General features: G+C 40.3%; 2 protein-coding genes across 6 annotated transcripts; one reads left to right on the forward strand and one right to left on the reverse strand.

The window, feature by feature from the left end:
• Positions 1 to 1116: 1116 nt before the first annotated feature.
• LOC309689972 (acetyl-coenzyme A synthetase 2-like, mitochondrial) lies at positions 1117 to 13386 on the forward strand. 2 transcript variants are annotated; one of them, XM_082506733.1, is made up of 15 exons: positions 1117 to 1297; positions 1518 to 1898; positions 2107 to 2203; positions 2273 to 2472; positions 3327 to 3502; positions 4026 to 4178; positions 4493 to 4640; positions 5458 to 5595; positions 6225 to 6317; positions 10115 to 10227; positions 10649 to 10775; positions 10888 to 11015; positions 11737 to 11800; positions 11895 to 12016; positions 12104 to 13386. In XM_082506733.1, exons 2-15 carry the CDS (start codon positions 1586 to 1588, stop codon positions 12275 to 12277), a joined length of 2046 nt encoding a protein of 681 aa, XP_082362859.1. In that variant the 5' UTR covers positions 1117 to 1297; positions 1518 to 1585; the 3' UTR covers positions 12278 to 13386. The 2 variants fall into 2 exon arrangements, with proteins under 2 accessions (XP_082362859.1, XP_082362858.1); XM_082506732.1 differs by lacking the exon at positions 1117 to 1297 and having other exon boundaries at positions 1420 to 1898.
• On the reverse strand, positions 13280 to 24195 carry abcd4 (ATP-binding cassette, sub-family D (ALD), member 4). Of its 4 annotated transcripts, XM_082506735.1 has the most exons (20): positions 24060 to 24195; positions 23830 to 23966; positions 23591 to 23709; positions 23211 to 23338; positions 21921 to 22060; positions 21718 to 21834; positions 20772 to 20897; positions 19837 to 19887; positions 19569 to 19663; positions 19357 to 19478; positions 17907 to 17998; positions 17665 to 17754; positions 17257 to 17462; positions 16655 to 16746; positions 16490 to 16526; positions 14916 to 14965; positions 14767 to 14819; positions 14625 to 14701; positions 14344 to 14459; positions 13280 to 14066 (listed from the first exon to the last, which is right to left on the reverse strand). In XM_082506735.1, exons 2-20 carry the CDS (start codon positions 23868 to 23870, stop codon positions 13965 to 13967), a joined length of 1854 nt encoding a protein of 617 aa, XP_082362861.1. In that variant the 5' UTR covers positions 23871 to 23966; positions 24060 to 24195; the 3' UTR covers positions 13280 to 13964. The 4 variants fall into 4 exon arrangements, with proteins under 4 accessions (XP_082362861.1, XP_082362860.1, XP_082362863.1 ...); XM_082506734.1 differs by having other exon boundaries at positions 23830 to 24195; XM_082506737.1 differs by lacking the exons at positions 23591 to 23709; positions 24060 to 24195 and having other exon boundaries at positions 23830 to 23954.
• Positions 24196 to 24489: the final 294 nt, after the last annotated feature.

Genomic DNA, 24489 nt, shown 5'->3' on the forward strand with positions numbered 1-24489 from the left:
ATTAGCTGTACATGTAAATGGTTGTCTATTTCTCTGTTTGCCCGGCAACAGTCTGTTGACCAGTCCAGCTGTGATGGGGTGAAAGGTGGGATAGGATAAGCAGTCAAGAAAATGGATGAATATTAAAAAAAACTGGTGAGTTAAGGTCTTAGAATAAAACATGTTTTTTAGTACAGAAATGACTAACCAACCTACTTAAAAAACCCACTGAGGACCTGCTGTAGTGACACATGTCATCACAGTTGCATAAGACTGGATAAAGTTTAATTATACCAAAAGTTAGGAAATTAGTGTGCTACAGAAGCCAAAACACACAACCTGTACAACACAGCTTGAATAAACAAGACCTATTATGTTTGTGCTCATCTTTGTTATACACTGAACGTTATGGTGAATGGGGGTACATAAAACATGACTTTAGAATAAGGTGTGCAAGCAGTCCATGTGAGCCAAGGTCCCAGGCAGTTTTTTCTTCTCCTGGATCTACATGATGTCATGTAAAGCAGATCATCCATACCAATCAGAAGAAAGGCCCAGTAGAAGATAAAAGAGGATTATTTTGAATTATGAATCACGCAAAGTTTCTCTAGTAAACTTAAAGAAAAAAGTATGAACCTGGAATTAGGTATGATGGAAGTTTTACTTTTATAAAGTTTATCTCAGCACTTCTTTATCTTTAAAGCAATCCTCACAGTGATGTGTAAAATACAACAAGCAGAACTTTACACTGTTGTAAAGCCTCTGTCTAAGCTCTCATTAATGGGCTGATTGATCCAGATATTGATTGCATTGGATCTATACTAGCACAATATGATTAATACTATGTTTCTATATTTAAGTTGTGTATGCAACCCAATGAATTCTATTAAATTAATATTTTGGGGAAAATAAACAAATATACTTCAAACTGGTATTTATTTGGTGTTGGATCGATACCAACTGCTCTTCTTTACTCACCCTAAATACCACTCTTTTGAGCCAAACAAAGCAGCTCCACTTGGTGGCCACATACGAAAACACTGTTAAGTGAAGTTAAGTACAAGCTGTACGCGGCTGCAGCTGGCATCGTAGGTGGCAGTCTGTAAAGTGAAGACATCAAAGCCAAAGTTAAACTGTACTGCGGATGTTCGTTAATATCCGGGAAGCTCAGCGAAGTTGTTTAAAGCGTTTAAATGTGAAATAATAAAGATTTGTAGATGTAAACTAACATACGTGGCTATGATGGTCCAGCATGCAACGTAAACAGTGAGTCTTATTGTTGAAAGTGGTGGATTTGAGAAACAGTTTGTACCCAGAGGTGAGCAATGTTTGAAAAGACTTTAATGAGGTTGATTTCAACATTACCCAACTTCACGGTGAAAAACAACTTGAAACTCTGTGGGGGTGGGTTTATTTTCTTGATATGTTCACTAGTTTGTAACCGCCCTTTAACGCATCACTCCTCAAGCCCTTCCTCTTTGAACTCTTCGGAGTTTCCAAGTTTTCAACTCTCGAAATTTAATCTGTGTAATTTCCAGGATATCTCAACGACCTCATACGTGACGGGAACATCGTCCAGCAAGCGCAGAGCACTTTCACTGACAATATGTGGCTGCCGTGCGGTTGCACTTCCAAGTACGTCGCTTCTTCTTTCGCTCGTCGGACTCTTGCTTCTTATCTCCATGTTTCGGGTCGAAGTCGGTGCAACGTCGCGGCGTTCATGCCGGAGGCTGCGGGCTTAGAGGGGGTGTCGGGCCGCGCGGCGCTGCGGGAGTTGTCCGTCTCCAACAGTGAGAGCTTCTGGGCCGCTGTGGCGCGCCACAGGCTCTGCTGGAGCACTCCTTTCCACACCGTGCAGGACTGTGACCTAAGCCGAGGCAAGATCAAGTGGTTCGAGGGAGGAAAGCTGAATGTGTCCGGTGAGATTGCGTCCACTTTTAAGTAGAATACAATAAGCATGTGTGCCATCGCACAAAGTTTTCTGTGCTCCCTTTATGTTGAGAAGCAAAGCCAGGTACTACTGTATGTCATATATCTGCACATACAGTATCCTCATGGCACTGTGCTGATTAGTACACAAGGAGACATCTGTCATCTCTCTGCGTGCTTCCTTCCGGACTCTTGCAGTGAACTGCTTGGACCGCCATGTGCACACCTGTCCTGAGAGGGTGGCTCTGATCTGGGAGAGAGATGAAAGGGGGTCAGAGATGAAGTACACGTACGGGTAAGTAGTTTGGAGTTGGTGTTGCACTGATGGTTCTGGTTCCTGAAGTTCATGAGCATGTGTTTGCAGAGAGTTGCTGGAGATGACCTGTCGACTGGGCAACCTGTTAAGGCGGCATGGTGTGAAGAGGGGGGACTGCGTCACCATCTACATGCCTACCTGCCCGCTGGCCGTGGCGTCCATGTTGGCCTGTGCCCGCATTGGTGCGGCCCACAACGTGGTGTTTGCGGGCTTCAGCGCAGATGCCCTGGCAGAGCGAATCAGGGATGGTGAGATGTTATTATTGAGCTCCTAAAGCTGCCTTAGAGCTGCACTTGTCAACATTTTAATATCACAGCGGAGCAAATGACATCATGTGCTGTGCCAGTGGGCACTACTCATCGACCCAATCTGTAGTTCCCCTCAGCAAGGTCCCCAATATTTTATATTTAATCATTTTTGTGATTTAGTTTTGGTTCTTCATCCATGATTTTGCAACTGTCTTATTAAACGGCTCTAAAAACTAGGAATCAATATGTAACTTATGTCTTTAAGGAGCAGGGCGGGATGTTTGCATTTATAACATTACATCAAATAAGTCACAAAGTTAAAGACACTGAGTGAAGTGATCAATACTGATCATACTGCATACCGAGTGCAGTGGTTAGCTGTGAGACTTTGGGTCCTAGCATCCATACTGTTACCCATGCTGCCCACTGTAGTCCATAGACTCCCCACATAACAGCCGCCTACCAACTGAGCATTCAAAATGCAGCTCACCACTCTACAAAAACTCCCTTTGTCTCAAGGAGCATGGCAAACAGTCCATGGCATTGAAACAGCTCCCCCAGTTCCAAGAAATCTGACTGAGGAATCATTCGAAGAAACCTAGTTCTTAAATCAAGAGGCCCCACAGTGAAGGGAAACAGGTTGCAAAGTGCAATCATAGTTTAATGCAGCCATAAGGAACTTATTAATTAACTACCAATGTCTCAGTGTAAAACAACCCAGAACACCTGCAAAGGGGCCATGCCTATACCCCAAACATCAGAGCTTTTTGGATACTCCAAAACATCAGACAGGCGATTTTAAACTGTTTGTTTCTTTGTGTTATTTATTCTTTTTTTTTTTCAACTTCTTGCAGCTCAGTCCAGCACAGTCATCACGGTGAACCAGGGGGTCAGGGGTGGTAAGGTCACAGAGCTGAAAAAAACCGTGGACACAGCAGTGCAGAGCTGTCCGACAGTAAAGCAGGTTTTTGTTGCAATGAGAACAGACAATCCGGTCACCATGACGGCCAGGGACATTGCCATGGAGGAGGTGAGGGAGCAGAAAGCCAATCAAATCCTTAAAATCCAAATACAAGCTGTAGAGGGCGAATTTGGTATTTTTGAACAAATAACCAAAAGAAGAAAAATCACAGTTACTCATGTGAGTTTCTTTTAAATCTGATCAGTAAACAAAAACAATCAATACTAGCATGCGCATTTTGCATCTTATATTATATTGTTTGCAGTGAGCAAACAAAACATTAGAAATGAGAAATTAAGAAATCTCACACTCATGTTTCATGACGAACAAGGACCTAAAGTGACTCTGGCTGAACAGCTGGAATATGTGTGTCTATGTTAGCTCTTGAAACCAGTTTTCTTAGCTAGCCTCTGCTAAACTAATCAGGAGATTGACTAGTGACTGTCAGGTATAACAACTGTGCACAGGCTCTACTGACCTCCTGGCACAGTGACAGATACAAAATCTAAACACGGGTTGTTGTGTCTTCTTGTGATCTGGCCTTAAAAATATAAATGGTGTTGTAACTGTGTTTATTCACTGCATCGTACAGGAGATGCTAAAGGAAGATGTTGTGTGTGAGCCAGCTGTCATGAACAGCGAGGACGTCCTGTTCCTCCTTTACACATCTGGCAGCACAGGGAAGCCCAAAGGTCTTGTCCACACGCAGGCTGGATACCTTCTGTATGCTGCGCTCACACACAGGGTAAACAATCACTGTTTTCATTATCGGCAAACACAGTGTTTAGCTCCCATTTCCCAACAAAGGCCATAAATGGCAAAAATGTGATGTCTAATTCCGTGTGACTATGTGTGAGAGGAAATCTCAGCCTGGTTTGCAGCACATTAAATGAGGAGGTTCTCTGAAATGTTTTTTGCATGATGGGACAGTTCAAGATTTTTGCTGTGTTCAGAAGGGTCAAATATTAGTATAATATTGAGCCACGTGGTAGTGAATATTCAAAGTATTTTTATGTTTTTGTCTCGTCTAATCCTCTAATTATTCCCTGTCATCACCAGTATGTCTTCAGCTACCACGATGGTGATGTATTTGGCTGTGTGGCGGATATTGGCTGGATAACGGGACACAGTTATGTGGTCTATGGGCCGCTGGCCAACGGGGCAACCACTGTGCTGTTTGAGAGCACTCCTATTTACCCAGACCCAGGTATGAACATGATTACAACAAAATGGAAATTATGATTTGAGGTGTCCAAATACACTATCACAAAATAAAAAGTAAAATGTTTCTTTGATGGAAAGACAATATTGTAAATTTTTGTGTTTAATGATAGTTTAAAACCTGACGAAATGAACTTATGTGAAGAAACAAGTGCTCCTATTTCATGCTATGTATTGTTTTAAAGAGAGATCAGCTGAAGTTGAACTAGAGCTGGGGTGTACCTTTGTGTAATTCCAGATTGCACCACAAGATGGTGCAGCAAACTGCCGTGTGAGGGATTTATGATACCGTGTTTGCGTTTCTTTGCATAACTTTATGACTGTGCAGAGTGAAGGATTATTGATATGCAGTCATATGAAAAACCAGCAGTGTGTAGCTTCCCATGGTTGACACCGTATGCAGGTTGAATGCTGATTGACTGAAAAGTAAGCCAGAACAGGAAGTGATAGCCGAGTGTCTCACATGGTGGGAGAAGTAGCATGAAAAGTGATTGGTTTAACACTCGGCTCTTTGTTGGTTATGGCTTGCTGAAGGACTGATAAAAACACAAACAAGAGTAGTGTGCAGACTGTTTGTGACACTGCCCCCTGGTGACAGTAAACAGCTACAACATGTAGATGACAATCTGCAAAGTTTTCCATTGTTTGAGCCGTTATTGGCACAGAAAAAGGCAAAGCTTCTTCAAGTGATAGGTTTTTAAAAATAAATATAAAAAACAGTTGAAGGGTTCGGTTGTTAGGCTACTGCTTTATCCTAAACCCAAAAGTTAAAAAAATAAATCAACATTTTGTCTTGTTCACAGGAAGATACTGGGACATGGTTGAGAGACTCAAGATCAACCAGTTTTATGGGGCCCCCACAGCAATCCGCCTGCTGCTCAAGTATGGAGATCAGTGGGTGAACAAGTACGACCGCTCCACCCTCAAAACCCTCGGGTCTGGTATGTGAAACAGGACGCTTAGAAAGAATAAGTATTTTTTCACCTGGTTCTCATTTGTGTAGCAATAGACATGAAGCCATGAGGCGGTTATAGACAGAGAGTTGCTGTGTAAAAAGTTTTAAGCCATCTCTAATTTCTTTGTGTTGAAAGAGACTTTCCAGCATTTTTTTTTTCTTGAGCAATAGTTCAAGATTTCTGAAGGTCTTTTAAAGTTTTTCTTTGGATACTGGCTGCTTTTTCACTTATTTTCTGTCCGGGCCTTGTACCTGACAATTTTTCGAGGAAATTTTCTTTTTTGGTTGTTTATTCAAATCTAAAATGGCAACTATAACACACTTTGACAGGCATAAAATACTGTTTTTGCGCCAACAAGATTACTCATAAAGAGCTATTAGCCAATAACTTGCCAAATCTTAGCATGGTGTGTAGTATGTCCTCCTTAAGTAAGTCAAGACGAGGGGAAACACGGAGAAAAGGCTAAAGTTTGCCGAATGACTCAAGAGCTGGACTGAACCGCTCTGCTCCCAAAGAAAGTCTGTCTCTGTGGAAGCAAATTGTAAAGAAATGACAGGTGGCTGAATACTTTTGCACAGTACCGTATGATTTAAGCTATTCTTGTCTGTCTGCAGTGGGCGAGCCGATCAACACCGAAGCATGGGAGTGGTACCACAGAGTGGTCGGGGACGGACGCTGTCCTGTGGTGGACACCTGGTGGCAGACCGGTAACCGAACACACAGAAGTGACAGGTTTATTCACCGCATTTTACAACACTACACTACATTTTACAGTAGCACAAACTCAGCTGGATACTTCAGAAATTTAAATATTAGATTATTGGAAAGAGTAAAGTTACAAAATTCTGTATTTTATTTTATTTTTTAATGCAGCTGTCTGCATAAAACAACCAAAGAGACTAAGGCTGGTTAAAATACCAGTGAGTCAGCTGGACCCTGGTGTCCCAAGTTATTTGCAGTTAATAACTGGTAATTATTAACAATCAGTGGATTGAAGTTATTGTTTCTTGCGTAGCGATGTGATTACAGCACGTTTGAGAGAAACGGCGAGAATCCCAGCCTGTAAAGAGACGTTGATCATACTTCTCAAATGATGTATAGAACAATAAGATACAGATGTGTAGTCTATAGTCTGTCCTACTCTCCTTATATTGCCCTGTATTCTCTAGCTGATCTGTAATAATTCCTTTTTTGTGCTCACATTGAATTTTCATGCTTCACGGTGAGTCTTAGAACATTCCTCATTCCTAATCCTTCCACAATGGAAACTTACTGTAAGGTCATGAACTCCTCCTCAAACACAGCCACGTCTGCAGACACTAAAACAGTCCATCTTAAAGGGGAGAGAAGCTGCCTGAGTCCCTGTAGCAATAACAGTGTTACGTAATGTGTGTGTGAGACAGAGAGAGGGAGAGAGACATTTCTCTTCTCTTAGGAGTTAAAAATCAAACCACGTGTTTTCTTCTCAGACTTAAAGATTATTTCAGGAGCGGTTCAGGAAACCAAAGGAATGAGATTTTTTTTTTTTTTTTTTTAAAGAAAAAAAAGAAGAAAATTCAGTGGCTTTAACACTCAAGTCATCCACCACCAAAGCGGGGATAAGGACATTTAGATCTGAAGAGGATGCACTTCTCCTGTGGACTAGTCTGTGGTGCCAAACCAAAATCATGTGATTCCAGCACTGAGTATCCAAACGTAAAAACAGGTTGGACTTTCACAAAATGTTAGGATAAACGTGACGAGTCTCCGTTTCACCAATTTATTCTGCTCACGTCAACAAACACGCTAACTTGTCTGCCTTGTGGCCTTACTTGGAATGCTGAGATAAACCTTTCCCACACAGAGGTCTCACCAGCCCGCCTACGCTCGGTTCTGTAATTCTGGCAGATATCAGAACAAAAGTGCTGCTTTTGTACTGGCTTTTGTACATCCTCCTTGTTTGTGTACACACAGTTAAAACACACTTGCAGTGCTGTGGAAAAAGTATTTTTTTTTACCTATTTGACACAATTAAGTGCTTCAAATAATTAGACAAATTGTAATATTATACAAATAAAACCATCATAAATACAAAATGCAGTTTTATAAATGATGATTTAATTTATTAAAGGAATAAAACTATCTGACCCTGTATTGAAAAGCAATTGCACCCGGCTTGTTAAATCATGAATTAACTGTGATTAACCTCATTTTTTTGTATTTACCCTCAAGGTAACTTTGTATAATATTAAATTGTTTGATCTAAAAGATGTAAGTGTGACAAATATACAAAAAACAGACAAACAAACGGGAAGCTAGGATGTAGCCAGAACCAGTTTATCAGGCAGGCACTGCTGCTTCATCATATTTATTATATTTTATTATTTATTAAAGCTCCAAACCAAAATGTTCTCATAAGTTTTCTTTTCTACTCTTTCACACAATTGCTTTTTTTTATCTTTATTTTCTTTTACATAGGGTTATCAGAAGGTAGCAGAAACGTCTACCCCCTTCCTTTTTATTGGTCAGTTGTGGCAGTTAGCTTGTTTCGACAGCAGGATGCACATGTTGTGACTGCAGAATTTATGCAGAAGTTTCCACTGGAAAGAAGAACTTGCAAAATAAACGTGTCCTTCAGCGTTTGATGACTGAAAGATTCCAAAATGCTGCACAAGTGTAGCATTGGATGGGACATAATAACATCATGTTAGAAATCAGCTGATTTTGCTAATAATGTCAGTTATCTCTTCATTAGATTGCGTAATGACCTAATGGTGCAGAGCAGGGTTAATTACCATACAAATGGCAAAAGTCCATAATTAATTGACGATAATTAAACATTAGAGCATCATGAGCTTGAGAATTACAGACACAGATATGACCTAAATACCCTACTTCTGTAAAAAGGATTATGTTGTTATGTTATTTTCATGGTCCAGTGTTTTCAATTAGGGCTAAGTGGCATTATTCATAAATGCCATTTGGTTGATCTGGAAGCAAGTAGCCTGTTTAGAGAGGAAAATGGATTTTGAGCCGTTGCTGGCGTACAGCCTCCATGTAGGATGATCCAGGACTGGAGAGGTGAGAGGACAGAGGATGATGGGAGCTTGAAAAGTAGCTTCAATCAGCGCAAATGAAGGGGAAAAATAGCTTAGTGTATTTAAACTTTCAGACACATGATGCCATCTAATCACTGGAAAAAGAGATAACCTAGTTGTGTCCAAAGTCAGCAAAATTCAAACTGGAAGCCGGGCTTCCTGTCTCCGGTTTTTATACTTAACTGCCTGTGTGCTCGACCTGGACTGTTTTTGTTAATCACATTGTTTCTTGGGACTGTGAAGCAACGACTCTCACAGTTACAGCTGATGTAAACAGGATGCCAGTGGCTAATGCTATTGTCGAATCATCTGTTGTGTCCTATTTTGTAGAAAGTCCCCTCTGTTGCTACCAACACCACCAGGAGGATTACCAGAGGTCCCTGATGTCCACGCAGACCTAATAGCATTTAATTTACTTAGTATGGCTGTAATTCCACAATCTACATCTGTAGCTATGAGAAGGGCTTACAGTAGATTCACAAACTGCGATTTATTGAACTATGACAACATGTATGGGAATGCAGTATATTAGGCAAAAACAGAGTTCGTACAAGTGATATGACCGCCTTTATTCTTCAGTTCTTCAGTTCACAGCCTGAACTCTCTTCGTCAAACTTTCTTCTTGGATGACATTCAAAGCTTTTCTTTAGACGTCGGCTGCCTTTTTTTCTGCTGTCTGTTAAGATGATCCCACACGCCTTCAATAATGTTGAGGTTTCCCTTCCCCAAGAAGGACCTCTTGACATTCAACCTTCCACTTAGCACCTGGATTTTAAAAAATGGTCTATGTCAGGTCTTCCTTTTGAATTTCCTCAATTTTTTTAAAGAACATAATTCACGTTATGGCAATAAATATCAGGTTTTCAGCTAATAACTCTTTGGGAGTTTAAAAATACTGTTTTGTGTGTGTCAAAGTGTGTTAACTTTGGTATGCTGCTACTAAAAAGTGCCTAAATTGGTTCTTTGTCTGTTGTGTGTAGACACAACACTGGTTCATCCCTTGAGTTAGGTACCTTTTATGCTTGAATGATTCATAGATCAGTGTTAAGTGGCTTAATAAACAAAAAAAATCCTCTGAGCAACATTAAATTGGCAAAAACTGTTTAAATCAATGTGGCTAAGCAGAGAAATACAATGTATACTGAACACATCGCTGGGCCAAGTGCGGATCTTTGGGGAACATCTCTACCAAGTTTCAAATAAAATTTATAATAAAACTAATAATAATTGCCATAGCTAACAGTGGGATGTAATTTATTCCTTTGTACTATTAAATTTACTAAATGTGTCTGTCTGGAAAGCTTATTAAAGTTTTTTATATACACTAACCAGTTGGCATGGGGCTGAGTGTGAGGGACAGGGCAGAGTAATCTGAAGGAAAAATGTTGAAATATATTCACACTTTACTCGCTCTGCTCTGTTCTCAGAGACGGGTGGCATCTGCATCGCACCAAGGCCATCAGACCCAGACGCAGAGATTGTCCCAGGAATGGCTATGCGACCCTTTTTTGGCATTAACCCGGTGCTTATGGACACTGAGGTGTGTGTGTGTGTGCTGTTCCTGCAAATGTTGGATGGCTGGGAACGACCTGGGAGATGGGGTCAGATTAGGATTATAAAATAGCCACCAGCTGTGTCACTTTTGATACTCCTCCCACTCCCACGATCAGGCCAAGTGTGTGCATGCCAAACTCCCTATTAAAAATCTGTCGCTCTGTTTTGTGCTGATTGAGGTTGCTTTAGCATTTGCAAAGCACAGATTGTGCTGACAGTTGGAGTGATGTCCCTGAGCCAGTCTTTTTTTCCTGCTTCTCATAACCAAAACATAGCAAAAAAAAAATCACCCAATGAGCTAAATGAGGTTTAATGTAGCGTTTCTGTGTGTCCTAGGAATGTTTTAGAAGTTTTGTAACACTGTTTTTTTCTGGTTAACATTTAGCATTGTTTTTGGATTTCTTCAGGGCGAAGTGCTGACTTCCAACAACACATCCGGAGCCCTGTGTATGGCTCAACCTTGGCCTGGTATGGCCAGAACCATTCATAACAACCACCAGAGATTTATTGACACGTACTTCCAGCCTTATCCTGGTACAGTTTTACGAGTTCAGGAACAGACCGCCTCTGTTTTCTTAATGTCTGTTTTCACAGAAAGAGAAATGTACAGTCTCTAAATCCTTCTGTACTGGTGCACATAATATAGGTTACTTCTTTACTGGTGACGGTGCCTATCGGTCTGAGGAGGGGTACTACCAGATCACCGGCCGCCTTGATGATGTCATTAACGTGAGCGGTCACAGGATAGGGACAGCAGAGATAGAGGACGTAGTGGTAAGGCCAATAACTGATTAACTTGAATGTCTTGCATTTCAAAAGCTCAAAGATACCTGATTAAACAAGGTTCACAGCTCTGAGCTTAAAAAGCAAAAACCACGTCATCTTTAAAGTTGAGTCCTTATTAAGCTCACAATGCATCTTTCTCTGGGAGCCCCAGAGCAATCTTCAATTTCTCTGTAAAACTGACCTGACTTTTATGTTGAGGAGCATCACTGCTAATGGGAGCATGGTCCGGCTACAGCCCACAGCCTAAATAGTAATGCGCTGTAGAGCTCACTTATCAGCTCATCACTTCGCTGATATTACAGATCAATATTAACTATTTGCCCATCTATAAATATTGGCATTTATAACGGTCAGAAAAAGAAAACAAAAGAAGACGCCCTTCAAACATGTTGTTGACATTGCACACTGTGTCCACCAGAGGGCAATCTTCAACTTCTCAGTTGGAAAGCCCCAAAATGCAATAAACAGCCGATTCGAGTGGAGGTGGGCGGAGCCAAAATGAGTAAATAAATTACTACATATTACAAATGTTATAAATCTGTTCAAGTTTACTGTATCTGAAAGAAAAAACATATTGGCTGATGTATCAGATGCACTATATGGTTGTTGTTTAATTTTTTTGTTTTAAAGCAATAGTTTAATGTCTTTCTAGAAGAACCACAAAGTATGAAGATGCTGAATTTATCCTGTTTGTGACTTCTGTAAACAGAATCAGTGTCCTGCAGTGGCTGAATCTGCTGTCGTAGGGTATACACACAGCATCAAAGGACAAGGTAAGAAACTCAGCACAGTTCCTTTCAGTGTAAATCAGTCAGCAATGTGTTTTGCTAAATGTAGCAGATAAATGTGTGATTTTTGCATCGTCAGGTGTCTACGCCTTTGTGGTGCTTAAAAAAGGCATCGATGTACAAGAGGCAGACTTGTCGAGGCAGCTAAACGGCATGGTATCTGAAAAGATCGCCAAGTACGCTTCTCCGGATTTCATCCAGGTAATTTTGTAGTGCTGACTTGAAAATGCTGGCAGTCATGATCTGACTTTATTTAATAACTTCTCATTGTGTTGGTGTTCGTCACAGTTTGCCAAGCGTCTGCCAAAAACCCGCTCGGGTAAGATAATGCGACGGGTGCTGCGTAAAGTTGTGGAGAGCGACTTGGAGGGTTTGGGCGACCTGAGTACTCTGGATGATCCTGCAGCAGTTCAGGAGATCATTCAAGGTCACGAGAAACTCTTGAGTAAAAATCGATCATAAGGTGTTTTCTGAAGGAGAGAAGAGTGCACAAGGCAAGCTTGCATGTTGCACTCCATTTTCATGAACCAGACCTGTGCCTTTGTATGAACACATATTTTTAATAGCCAGATCATTCCGATAGGCTCTTTTAAAATCTGTCTACACTCTCCAGATAAACCAGACCCACAAAACCTTTAAAAAGTTCCCACCTAACCTCCCAGAACTTTTTACAAAATAATGTTATTTCATGAAGCCAGATGAAATTTCAATTTTTGGACTATTTTACAAGTTCTATCCCCTTTAAGAAAGGGAAACATGGAATTTTCAGGGTTGGAAAAACAAATGTCAATGTCAAATTTGACAATCTAACCCTCTGAATCCTATCCTGGCCACTTGTGGCCACGAACAAGCTGAAAGGGTGGTGATTTTGAACAGATTCAGAGGGCTAAAAACTGCAAACGAATTAATTTTACACAAAAATTCAAACTCTAAATCCAAAATCTTGTTTTTGTTCAGCACAATTTTCTAACCTTGAGCTTCAATGTCACAAGAGGTGGTATAGAGTCAGAGAAAAAAAATTGCACCAAATTATTGTCTATGACACAATAACGGGAAAAAAGCATTGCTTGGTGATAATTCGCTACAGAGAAACTCAAAATGTGCACTTTAGGTAAACTTTAAAGGGTCGTATCACCATATGGGATTAGAGTCTGGCTGAAAGAATTTACTACATATGAGAGGTCTCTTTTTAGCCTACATTTTGATAGGATGATTTTTCTATCAGTGATTCTTAGGGTCAAAACTAATTTTCTATTGTTTCAAATTTCATATATCAGGTAGGAGATGGCATTTTTGAGCCATCACATGCCGGAAGAAATAATGTGAATTAAAAAGCACAAAATGTTGATGTACTTCAAGCTGGGATCATAGTATGAAGGCATAATTTTGTTTGCCTTCATCAAATATACCAATTTTCATGTGAGCAGACATACCGACATTTCTTAGAAGGAATTAAAAAGAATATTGTGTGAAAGTCTGTTTATTACACAGTAATAACGTTTTCCCATTGGAAATGTTGTACACTAAGCTACTGTAAAGTCACATAAATGCATTAAAGATTTACAGAGTTGTTTTTGTTTTTATCTTAAAATGTGAACTTTATGTGGGACCAGAACTTTTTGAGTGGTGTGACACACGAGCCTTCTTCAAACTATTAAAGTACCTCTGTTAACAGAACAAAGTGTGCTGTCTGAGAGCACTGGAATGTTAGCGAGTGACACGGCGAGGACCCTTTACGTTCCTTATTCCCCACACTGATAGACGATGTTGAGTCAATAGTATATAATTTAATACAATGTAATCACAGCCTTACAGTACACCCCACATCTATATACCTTATCTCTTCAGCATGTGTTCGATTATTATCTTTTTCTTAAAAATATTTAGATTAAAAGCACCGTCTCCGCTGAAGACCAGGTCAGTCTAGAAGCTGCCATTTTTGGGGATAACAGATGGCGTACACAAAAGCAACAGAACCAAGAAGTGATTGGGTGAAATTCCAGTTTTTTTTTTAGTCCACACACTAAAAATCAAAAGTTAATAGTGGATTAGTTTGATTGATTTGGTTCTAGGAAGAATTTTCACATTCTTCTAAAGACACTGTGTAAACATAAACACTGGTTAAAGCATTTCAAATAGATGGCCACAGTCACATTGCTTCATCTTTGAGACTGAGGTTTCCGCTAGTTCCTTTTAACTTTGTTAACTCCCATCGGCCTTCTCCACACAGCTTCAGCTGGACATCATGGTACTGGAAAAACAAAGTTTCACATAATGTAGTAACAGTTGGACAGATCTGAGAACAAGGTAAGAGAAGGCAGGTGAAACTAAGCCACAAGAATGTATTGCTGATCAACTTTACTCTTTTTGGAGATGTGGAAGAGTCATACAAAGCAACCCACTTACTGGGATTTGGCTCAACAACAGTGACTAAAGCAAAAGATGTGTCCAAGAACAGCAAAAGTTTTGAGTGTGCAGGCTGTAATTTCCACCAGTTATCCTAACTGGAGTCAGGATGTTTGGCCTACCTTCTCCAGGCTGCTGCGATGTCCCAGACTGACCAAAGTCATGCCCAGCTGTTTGCAAGTTCGGTACAGCTGTGCTTCCGCCTCCTCGGTCAAAGCACTAGTGGCTTCATCTAAAACTAAAGTCCAAACACCAGAAAATTGCAGACTAGAACACATCAGTCCGGTAAACACAGCAAACAGCCTCAGCTCACTTGAACCACACACTCAGCACGACTAAAAACTTCATCAGTGCATGCATGTTTTCTTATGAGATGCTCTAGCGAGTATCCAGAGGAGCATACTTGCATATTTGGGCTGCAGGTAGAAGAGTCGTGCAAAGGAGAGACGCTGCATTTCACCTGGAGACAGAACATCATACCTGCAGAGAACAAAAACAAGCTTGAGGAAGTATTACACAGTTTTACTTCTTTAATTGTTTCTTACCAGTTCCAATCCACTTTCTCATCCAGCCCGCCCGTCCGTTTCAGCAGACTGGACTGCACACACATCAAGGTTTTATTTAGCATGAGTGAAAATGAATAGTAATTTCATGAAATAACATGCATTGGAGATGAAAGCAGAATTTATCTCACCACTCCGGCTAGTTCCAAGAATTGTATAATTCTGTCATCATCCACCGACCCTGAAAACATGACATGTAATTCTGGTTTTTCTTGAATTCTCTACAGCACTGCCATTTAGTATCAACGATCCTCAGTAAGATAAATACGCGCGCGCACACGTACACACAATATATTTGTAAAAAATAAAAATATGTTGATTCTTGATTTGGTCGAACAGTTCATTGCTAAAGAGGTTAATTTACAATAGAAGATCCTGAGGTACTTAAAGAGGGCTCTTTAGAGAGGCTGAGCTTTCTTCTTAACAACTTAAGAACTTGTAGAATTAAAGTGTAGTGGAAATTCATGTGCTCAGAAACATGGAAACTGTTGTCAAAGAGCACAGACAAACTGTCCTGTGTAATCAGTCAAAAAAAACAAAAAAGAACTGCAGGGAACGCATTGATGGGAACTGCACCCTAACTGAAAAGAAGTCTCTGCAGCAGATAGTGAGGACAGCAGAGAGGATCATTGGAGGCCCTCTCACATCCATCTCCCAACTCTATGACAGACCCATCATCCGACGTGCGAACAGCATAGTGAAGGACACTTTCCACCCCTCACATGCACTGTTCTCCCTCCTTCCATCTGGCAGACGGTTTCGCAGCATTAAAACCGTAACGACCAGACACTGCAAGAGCTTCTTCCCCCAAGCAGTCAGAGCCCTCAACTCACTACCATAAAAGGACTGATATAAACATACACCTCTACAAACACCTTATAATACTCATCAAAAGACTCAAAAACAAAAACTTCCACAAATCCACTACAAACTGGACCTGGGAACAATATGCTTACTTGAACACTCAGTCACATAGTTCTGAACACACATCTAAATTATAATATATTTGCACATTTTGCACGTCTTTGTCATGCCTCGTCAATAATATCCTAACGATAACTTGAAACTGGTATTCAATACCTACTGCACATTCCACTTTGTATTGTCTCTGTCCTGTCTTTGTTTATCGTGCAGTTAATATTGTATAGTTACCATTATAGTATTGTATAGTTAGTAATTAGTACCTTTTTAGCCCTAATTTTATCAAATCCTAGCATGTTATTTATTTGTAATTCCTAGTTTTATATCTCTTGGAGATATATCTTTTATATATTTATAAATGGACCATGGGGGGTTTACGGTGAAACAGCATTTCGGTACACTACTGTACTGACAATAAAGCTGTTGAATCTTGAATCTTGATGATTTCAGCAAGACAAAGCTGAAGCAAAAGGAACTGAGTGCAGTGCTGTCCTGCCTGCCACCGACAGCATTTGTAGCAAAGATTACAACAAAGGAAAGGCCCAAACCGCTGAGCAGCTGAGACACTAAGTGGCACAGGGACAATGAGTCCTGCCGCATTCAAAACTGCAGCAACCGTTCTCCCCAGTTTTGACACACTTAAAGGTGTTGTTTTAAAAGAAAGGCAGATGTAACACAGTGATGAGCTTGTCTCTGTCCCAACAAAATACACCACACACACAGATTAACTAATAGAGTAGTTTTCCTCTGGCTAATTAGCTGTTGATCACATTTAATACAATACCTGATGCAGGGTAAATATCCTTCAGTGGGTAGATCACCTGTTGGAAACAAGTGTTTCAGTAAATTCAGTAATTAAAGTTTTTCTTTTTTCTTTTTTAGATATAAACATATCAGCGCTTTATATAAAAGAAGAAATTTGTAGAAAAACAGCACAATAAGAAGAGACCTGCTCACGCAGAGTGCCATCGGTCAGGTAGGGTTTCTGTGGCAGGAAGAGCGTTCCTCTGGGCCCAAAGCACGTGGTCATCTGGACAAAGCCTGAGGGAAAATGAAGGACAGACAGCTGAATGAATGTATTTGTGCTTTACAGTTTCTATTTGATGGCTTTACACTGCCTTCTCATATCTCTCCCAATCAAAATAAATAAATAAACAAAAACAAGCTAGTAAATTTATTTACCCCCATATCGTGGCTTTTTAAAAACATAAAATTTAACGTAATGGAACCTTTGTTGTTGCTATTGTTCCTCAAGTCAGTGAAGTGCAGTACTGATGAGTTGTCAACAATACATGACAACATCCGTGTAAAACTATGATCTGTTTTTCATGTTCATACTTGCCATATACAAATCTCTTTAAATAACTCAGACTCAGTTTCTTTGTTATTTATGTATTTTTCCCGTCATTCTTAGTCCCCCCCCCCATGTTATGCATTGTTATTATTGCCCTTTTTTGTGCCGTCTTCGCTTCTCCCGATTTGCTAAAGAGTTAATACAATAATAAAAAAAGATCAAATTAGGCCAAACAGTCTCAGTTCTTCTGCTCTCACCGCTGTGTGCTTCCCAGAGACGGTTGAGGACCCGCAGCAGTGAAGTCTTGCCGGTGCCCGTGTTCCCCACCACCAACAGATGAGTTCCCTGGCTGATTTTCAGATTCAGGTCCTCCACCAGCAGCTCGTCGGAGAAAGGGGATTTGTATGAAAGATGGTCCACGATGAAGGCCGTGTCCACTGGGCCTGCGTGGATGTTGAAGTCACTGTGTGGAGAGGTGGTGATGTGTGATGTAGTTGAGGCTCAGAGGTTTTGGTATAAACATGAATTTTTACCATCTTTTCCCGTTTCCATTTCTGTATGTTTAATGTAATCTAATAAATTCTCCTCACATGCAGCCTGCTTCTTAAATCATCACACTGTGCTTCTTTTTTTAACGCAGCAGAGAATAATGTGCCCACACAAACCTGTCAAAGTCGTAGCTTTCTCCTGATGCTGGGTCGTAGTCGCACTGCTTGCGTAGGATGTCATCCATCACCTCCCTCAGCTCCCCGATCCTGACCGCAACACACACACACACACACACACACACACACACACGCACACACACGCACACACACACACGGTTATGCAAAGGTGGACGGTATACACAAATCCTGCTGTCATCATTTGTCCTCAAAGAGGTGAATTTAAGTATGCAGCCTGATACCTGTGGGTGTATCCAGCCACATCTGACAGAGTAGTTGACAGGTCTATTAACTGCGTGAAACCATTTATCAAGTAGATGCACACAAAGGCGTTCTGAATGTGAACAAGGAGAGGGAATAAGAAGCAGAGAGTCAATAAGAGACTAGGTTTGTTTGTTTTTTCAAAAGGTCTGCATGCACAACAAAACATTCAGAAGTCAAATCTTTGTGCAGCGCAAGAGATGGCGTTTACGTTTTTTGAGGGGATAAAAAGGATTTTGGTGCCACCTAGTGGGTAAACTACTCTACTAACAAACATGATGGATTTCCTCTTTCAGCCCCACTGTAAGGAAAGCATTAGGACAGTGTGCACTCATGCAAGACAGCAGTTTTGGATTTTATCTTCTAATTTAGTATTGATGTCATCAGGTTAAAAATATGCACAGATACTCAGAACTATCTGGCTCCCACATATTGAAGTAGCCACTTCATTAGGTACACTTGTTCAGCAGCTTATTATTGCAACTCTTGAAATAGCCAATCACATGGCAATGCTTTTAGACGTGCAGACATGGTCAAAACATCTTGCTGAAGTTTTAGCTAAGCATCAGAATGAGGAAGAAGGTGGATTTGAACATGGGATGGTTCTAGGTACCAGACTGGTTTGTGTGAGGATTTTACAAACTGTTGCCTCTGCTGAGATTATCCTCAGACAAACATCTCTAGGCTTTACAGAGAATGATAAAAAAATAAAAATAAAAAAACAGAGAGAAAATATCCCATGAGCAGCAGCTCTCTGGGTGAAAATGCATTTAAATGTCAGAGGTCAGAGGAGGGTCCTTCCTCTTTGAGTCCCTTAGTACCAACTAAGCATCATTTAAGCATCACAGCTTGCATACCATCTCCATACCTATATGATCACAGTTTACCCATCTTCCAATGAAACTTGTTCCAGCGAGATAATTCACCACGTCACAAAGAACAAATCATCTCAATCTGGTTTCTTGAACATGAAATCTTGTACTCAAATGGCCTCTGCATTCACCAGATCACAACCCAATAGAGCACCTTTGGTATTTGGTGAAACAGGAAATCCATATCATAGATGTGAAATTGACAAATCTGCAGCGACTGTGTGATGTTATCATTTTAATATGGACAAAGATCTGTGAGGAATTTTCCAACACCTTGTTGAATCTTGCTGAAACTTGTTGAAAAAAATGAAGGCAGCACTGAAGAAAAAAGGGTGTCTAACCTAGTACCAGAAAGGTGTACCTAATAAGGTGGCTGGTACTTTTACATTTATTGAGGTATTAGGTTATCATGCAACATAATACAAATGGCTCAAACTGCTGCCTAACCAGGATGTACACAGTTCCTTTTTTTAATCGTTTATATATCTCTGTTTTAAGTTCTATTTTGACATAAATAAAAAGAGATATTTAAATAAGAAAAGACATAAAACATGTCTACCTTGCTGATGAGAGCACTAAGTTCACCAGGAGTGAGGCTATCGTAAACACCACTAAAAATGGGAATGGCGATTATAATGTAGCTCAGGAATCCTCCAAGGTAGTCAAATGTGTTCACTCCAACTGTGAAAGGAGACATTACAGGCTTAGAGGTTGAGTGTACAAAGTAGTGTTATATAAGCATGATAACAGTAAGGTATAGAACTTTCTTACTATAAAGCCAGAGCTCTTTGTTTATGAGCCTCTTTTGAGTATACAACAGAGCCTGCAGTCTGCGGTCCGTCCTCATGTGCTCCACTTTACCAGCTCTGCAAGTAGAGACAGGCGGATTTTTTTTTTTTCCATTTCGTTCTCTGGTTTCATTCGATTTCTGAATAAGCTCCATCAATACATCTTATCAATACAGGAAGATAAACTCAAACTGTCTGGCAACAATAACAGCCACCTTTGCAGCATCAGTAATGTTGTGGTTGTGTCTCACCTGTAAAAAGCTGCAGACTCTGCATTGACACGGATTTGCATGTGCTTGAATCTAGACATGAAAAAAACATGTGTGATAAAAATGTGCATCAATTGCAATTTAAAAGAGATCCATCTCGCTCATTTCCAGATCCTTACTAGACTACCCACAACAGTATATTTGCATGATTCACAGTTCAAAGCAATGTGGATGAACAGCCTCTCAGTTCATCCACTGTAGGAACAGCCGCACGTTTCACATGTCATGTAATGCTTCCTTCTGCACAAAATAGACCTACAGAGCACAACCTACTCCAATCAGAGGTGGAGGAGCAGATGATACAGAGCTATAAAGAATATGAAAATATAACAAATAGCATCACTTTTACAATAGAAAAGCACACAGATCAGTTTCCCTCAATAATCCACCAATCTCACTTCATAGTATACCCCTCAGGAGGCTTCTGTTGTCTACTCTCACTGATTTCATAAAGATCTGAATCTGACTGTTTAGAGCAGTGTGAAACCTGAGCTGGTGGCTTACAGAGATCATGTGTACCCTGAACTCATTATTTGAGGATTTCTCCATGATTAATATAATCATTGCATGCTGTTGTGACAGTATACACATGACAGGAAATAAAGAAAACCATAAAAGATCCACTTTAACAGAAACCAGTTGATCTGTTCCTCTCTGAACACAAAGGGAGGCTGTTTCAGCTTGTGATAGATTCTTCTTTTAAAAAAAAAACAAGCTGATGCATATCCCGTGTTACACAGAAGGCATTGCGCCAAAGCCTACAGATATTTCCTTTTAACAGAACCCAAGTGTCTTTGACAACAAATACAGGAAGGATTTGTTTCAAACAAAGCTGGCAGAATACCCAAAGACTCTGTTAGAGGTTAAATCAATCTGCTGTTAGCACAAATTTACAAACTTATAAAGGCTGAACCTACCTGAAGTCTCCCTCCAGTTTCTCTTGCTCAAAGAGAGTTGACACAATCGGCCCCATGAGGATTTTATTGGCAATAGTCCCGATTACAAAGTAACCAAAGATACTCACAGGACCAATCCAGCCAGTGCTGCAAAGCAAAACAACTTTAGGAGCCCGTTACATCAAAATACATCAACAACACAACACTTAAAGTGCACGCAGTGATATTCAAAGAGTCATTTTGCTGCTTTTACAGCTCACATTTAACCTTTTTCCTCTCTGGAGGCCAGCATATCGAGTCCAGGCTGTACATGTTATATAAATGCAACCAGCGCCATTTTCAAAGGTCACCACCTATGGCACGAATACAACAAAGACCACCTGGTATTACTACAACTACGGCTGATGTAGAATTTGTTGAGCCCAGGATTTTTTAGAAAGGGTTAAAGGGGTCTGTTATTTTTACAAGGCTGTTATCTTCTCTCTAACTGACAGTTTTTGATAAAGTGGAAGCAAACAGAGTCATTTTTTCCAAATCTTACTGCAGTCTGATGATAAGGACAAGAAGGTTTATTGTATGTCAGAATATGCTTCCCATCCATAGTAGAGGTTGTTCTTTTGCCCTCACTGTTTTGCAGCCTGTTACTAAATTTAAGGTTGTTCTTTTTTTCCAGCTGGAAATGTCAAACAGAGCTTAGGGGTTAACAAGAAGCCCCAATTTAGCCTGAATTTTAATAAGGTCAAAGTTGCAGCAGACCTTTTGTAGAGCACATGTAATGCTTTAAATTACATATAACAGGTATTTATTCTTCTAACTTTCTAATTCCATCCCTTGTTTTATGTACTCTGGGCCTGTCTAAAGGACAGATATTCAGAAACGTGGCTGTAAAACTGTGGCACCCCGACATAGCTGAATGATCTCTACCACAGTGTGTGATGGGGTTGATCATACAGCACAACGTGCTCACCTGTGAAAGCAGTGGTAGGTGTAGTAAGTCAGGGTAAATGGTGAGATGATCAGGCGACTCGCCATGCTGCTCATCTGCTTACACAACCTCTCTGCATCCTGACTGATCCGCTGGTCTCTGCCCACAACAACGCAATTAGACAATGACAGCAAAACATTTTCATGCATAACAATACACCAACCAGGAAATGCATTCATGCTTACGGGTTGTCTATGTCCTCTCTGAGCACGTTGAGCGTGTAGTAGACTCTTCCCTGGAAGTAGGCCGAATGGAGGCTCTCTGTTAGCGTCTTCCTCCAGCTGACATACATCTGATTGCAAATGTACTGGTCAATACTTTTCAACTGCATGGGAGGGGAACAACAAAGAAGGGGAGAGAGAAAAAGTAACAATAAGTGACAATAACTTAAATAAAGATGTTATAGATCAGGAAAGACCTGCCACAGAAGTTCCTTTAAAAAGCAACATGCTTAAATAAGCTGACTAAAGTTAGTTTCTTAGGTTCAAAATCCAAGCAAACACAATCAAGACCAAATGCATGCGGCTATAAAATGGTCATGTCAGGTTGTCCTGACCTTATAAAGTTGCTACTGTTACAGCATCAATCCAAAGGTGTGATGCCATGCAGTAAAACATAAGAAACTATTTATCAAACTTTTGACTTAGGTATTTGAAATGCGCATCTGAATGTAACAGATAATGTACACTACTAAACAGGTTCTGATAAATAAAGTAAATGCAGTTGCAGAGACTTAGTGTTAATCTTATAAAAACTGTATATTTCACAAACCAAACCTGCACGACTCACGTTAATTAATTCGATCCCAAGAGGAGAAACAAATCCCTTTAGGCTTGCTTCAGGAAGTGCATCCGGCATAAAAACGGCGCCAAATCAAACACAGAGCTACCACTGCGGTGACCCCTTGCGAATAGGGGAGCAGCTAAAAGCAGCTATTTCTGTTTCCTTAAATCCTTAAATCTACGTATTTCATTTAAGCGTTTAAAAGGGAAAATGCAGTTTGACATACTTCTGATACAGTGCGTGAAACTGATATGCTGCACACAGAGTTTACACCTATTGTTAATTTCCAGCCCTTGTCATGCTAAAATCACAATACACTATAAATACAAAACTACCATAAATACACATATTAGTAAAATATACAGTAGTAAAAGAAAGATGCAGAAAATTAACGTTATTTCCAAATGTATGAACAGCAATTAAATTATCATATAAATGATTTAAATGACTACACCTATACCAATCAATATGAGATGGGTTTCTACTATAGCTTTAATTTGACCAGGTATGTGTCTCAATAAAATTTAAAATAAATTTTTTTCAGGGGCGACTCGCCCAAGAAAGCATAAACAGAAATACTGGACACGCGTGAGACAGCGTGTCTGTAGGGTGTTAATCTTATTTGCTTTGCAGGATAAATGCTACTGTGTTAGTATGTTGACTTCTGTCGTTCCTCTGCTACTTTAACTTACTGTGGAGTTGAATAAAATGAGCACCATGGCAGTGCCCACCAGACTCCTGAAGCCTGAGTAATTTTTGTCTGCCAGCACATTGTAGAAGTGGCTGGGGAGGACTCCCACCTGGTAAATGATCAGCTGCTCTGATGACAGAAAAACACGTGTTAGCACATTGTATCATGAGGAAGGAGTCAGTTCAAACAGTGACTCATAAAAGAGCAAAATGATTAGCTAAAGGTCATCAAGAAAGAGACAAAGCCTCCTGTGGTCAGGGCTCATTTGACTGCAGTCAATGCAAGCTTTCTGATGCTATCAGAAGTTCCTCAAAGTTAGACCACAGTCTAAGTTTACAGTTTCCTCCTCTTTTTGTTCTATTACACTCCTCCAGCTGTTACCTGCCAGAGTAACGCCCAGCAGCGTCCCAAACATCAGGACACTCTGACTGGTCCATGATGGGAACAAGACCTTCTGGATGCTGCAGAACCTCTGCACAAACCTCCAGTCTAACTGTGGCCTGATTTGTGTGAACAGACAGAGAAAGAGTGGAAATTACAAGCTATTTTGAATGACCTTCACTCCTCATTCCCCAGCACCACCTTAAAACCCAAAGAGTGAGTGCAGAAAAGGTTCCTACCTGTCCCTGCCTCGGAGATTTGTCTTTTCCAAACGAGGCATGTGCGCGGGCGGCAGATGACTTGCTTATGTACACAAAACTTCACATAAGTTGTTCGTGTGTCATAAAAGCCGATCCAGCCGGCAGGTCAAGGTAAACTAAGATTAGCAACAGGAAAACTTTTAACTGTTAGCGAAGAAAGTTGGAAACAAAATTCAACGAAAAATCTCTAAAATAACTACTTCACTTACTGCTGTCACGGCTACATTAGTTAACCAACACGTCATATAACCTTAATGTAATAAATCCTGCTATCCTGCTGCTCCACTGTGAACCACAGGAGTAGAGGAAAAAAATGTTTTGGACGGTAACTGTCAAACTACGGACTTCCGGGTTATCAGGTGACCAGCAGTTTTCAAAATAAAAGCTCAAATAGCTTTTAGGCGGAATTTTTAAAAAATTGAAAGCGATTCTACACGAGTGCACGTGCACTATATAATTAGTCTATTTATTTTTTATTTTAAAAAGTATCAAGCGCCAATTTGACATGTTCAAAACATTTATTCCTGGAAAAAAGCAAAAAATACTTCACAGGGACACCTAGGTGGGAATAAAGCCTAATCACACTCCATCCTGCTTTAAGTTTTTTAGATTCACTTTTTGCTGAAAAAGAGGTAATGT

This window comes from Aulonocara stuartgranti (genome assembly GCF_965226115.1).
Source record: "Aulonocara stuartgranti genome assembly, chromosome: 15".
NCBI lineage: Eukaryota > Metazoa > Chordata > Actinopteri > Cichliformes > Cichlidae > Aulonocara > Aulonocara stuartgranti.

Excerpts from the sequence above, each read along its gene's own strand:
- abcd4 (XM_082506735.1), bottom strand. The coding sequence starts at position 23,870 with ATGCCTCGTTTGGAAAAGACAAATCTCCGAGGCAGGGACAG. Across the intron at positions 17,463-17,664 it reads GAAAGCTACGACTTTGACAG|TGACTTCAACATCCACGCAG; the intron begins GTTTGTGTGGGC and ends CTCTCCACACAG. Across the intron at positions 14,067-14,343 it reads ATCGCAGCAGCCTGGAGAAG|TACCATGATGTCCAGCTGAA; the intron begins GTAGGCCAAACA and ends TTGTTTTTCCAG.
- LOC309689972 (XM_082506733.1), top strand. The coding sequence starts at position 1,586 with ATGTGGCTGCCGTGCGGTTGCACTTCCAAGTACGTCGCTTCTTCTTTC. Across the intron at positions 2,473-3,326 it reads GGCAGAGCGAATCAGGGATG|CTCAGTCCAGCACAGTCATC; the intron begins GTGAGATGTTAT and ends AACTTCTTGCAG. Across the intron at positions 4,641-5,457 it reads TCCTATTTACCCAGACCCAG|GAAGATACTGGGACATGGTT; the intron begins GTATGAACATGA and ends TCTTGTTCACAG.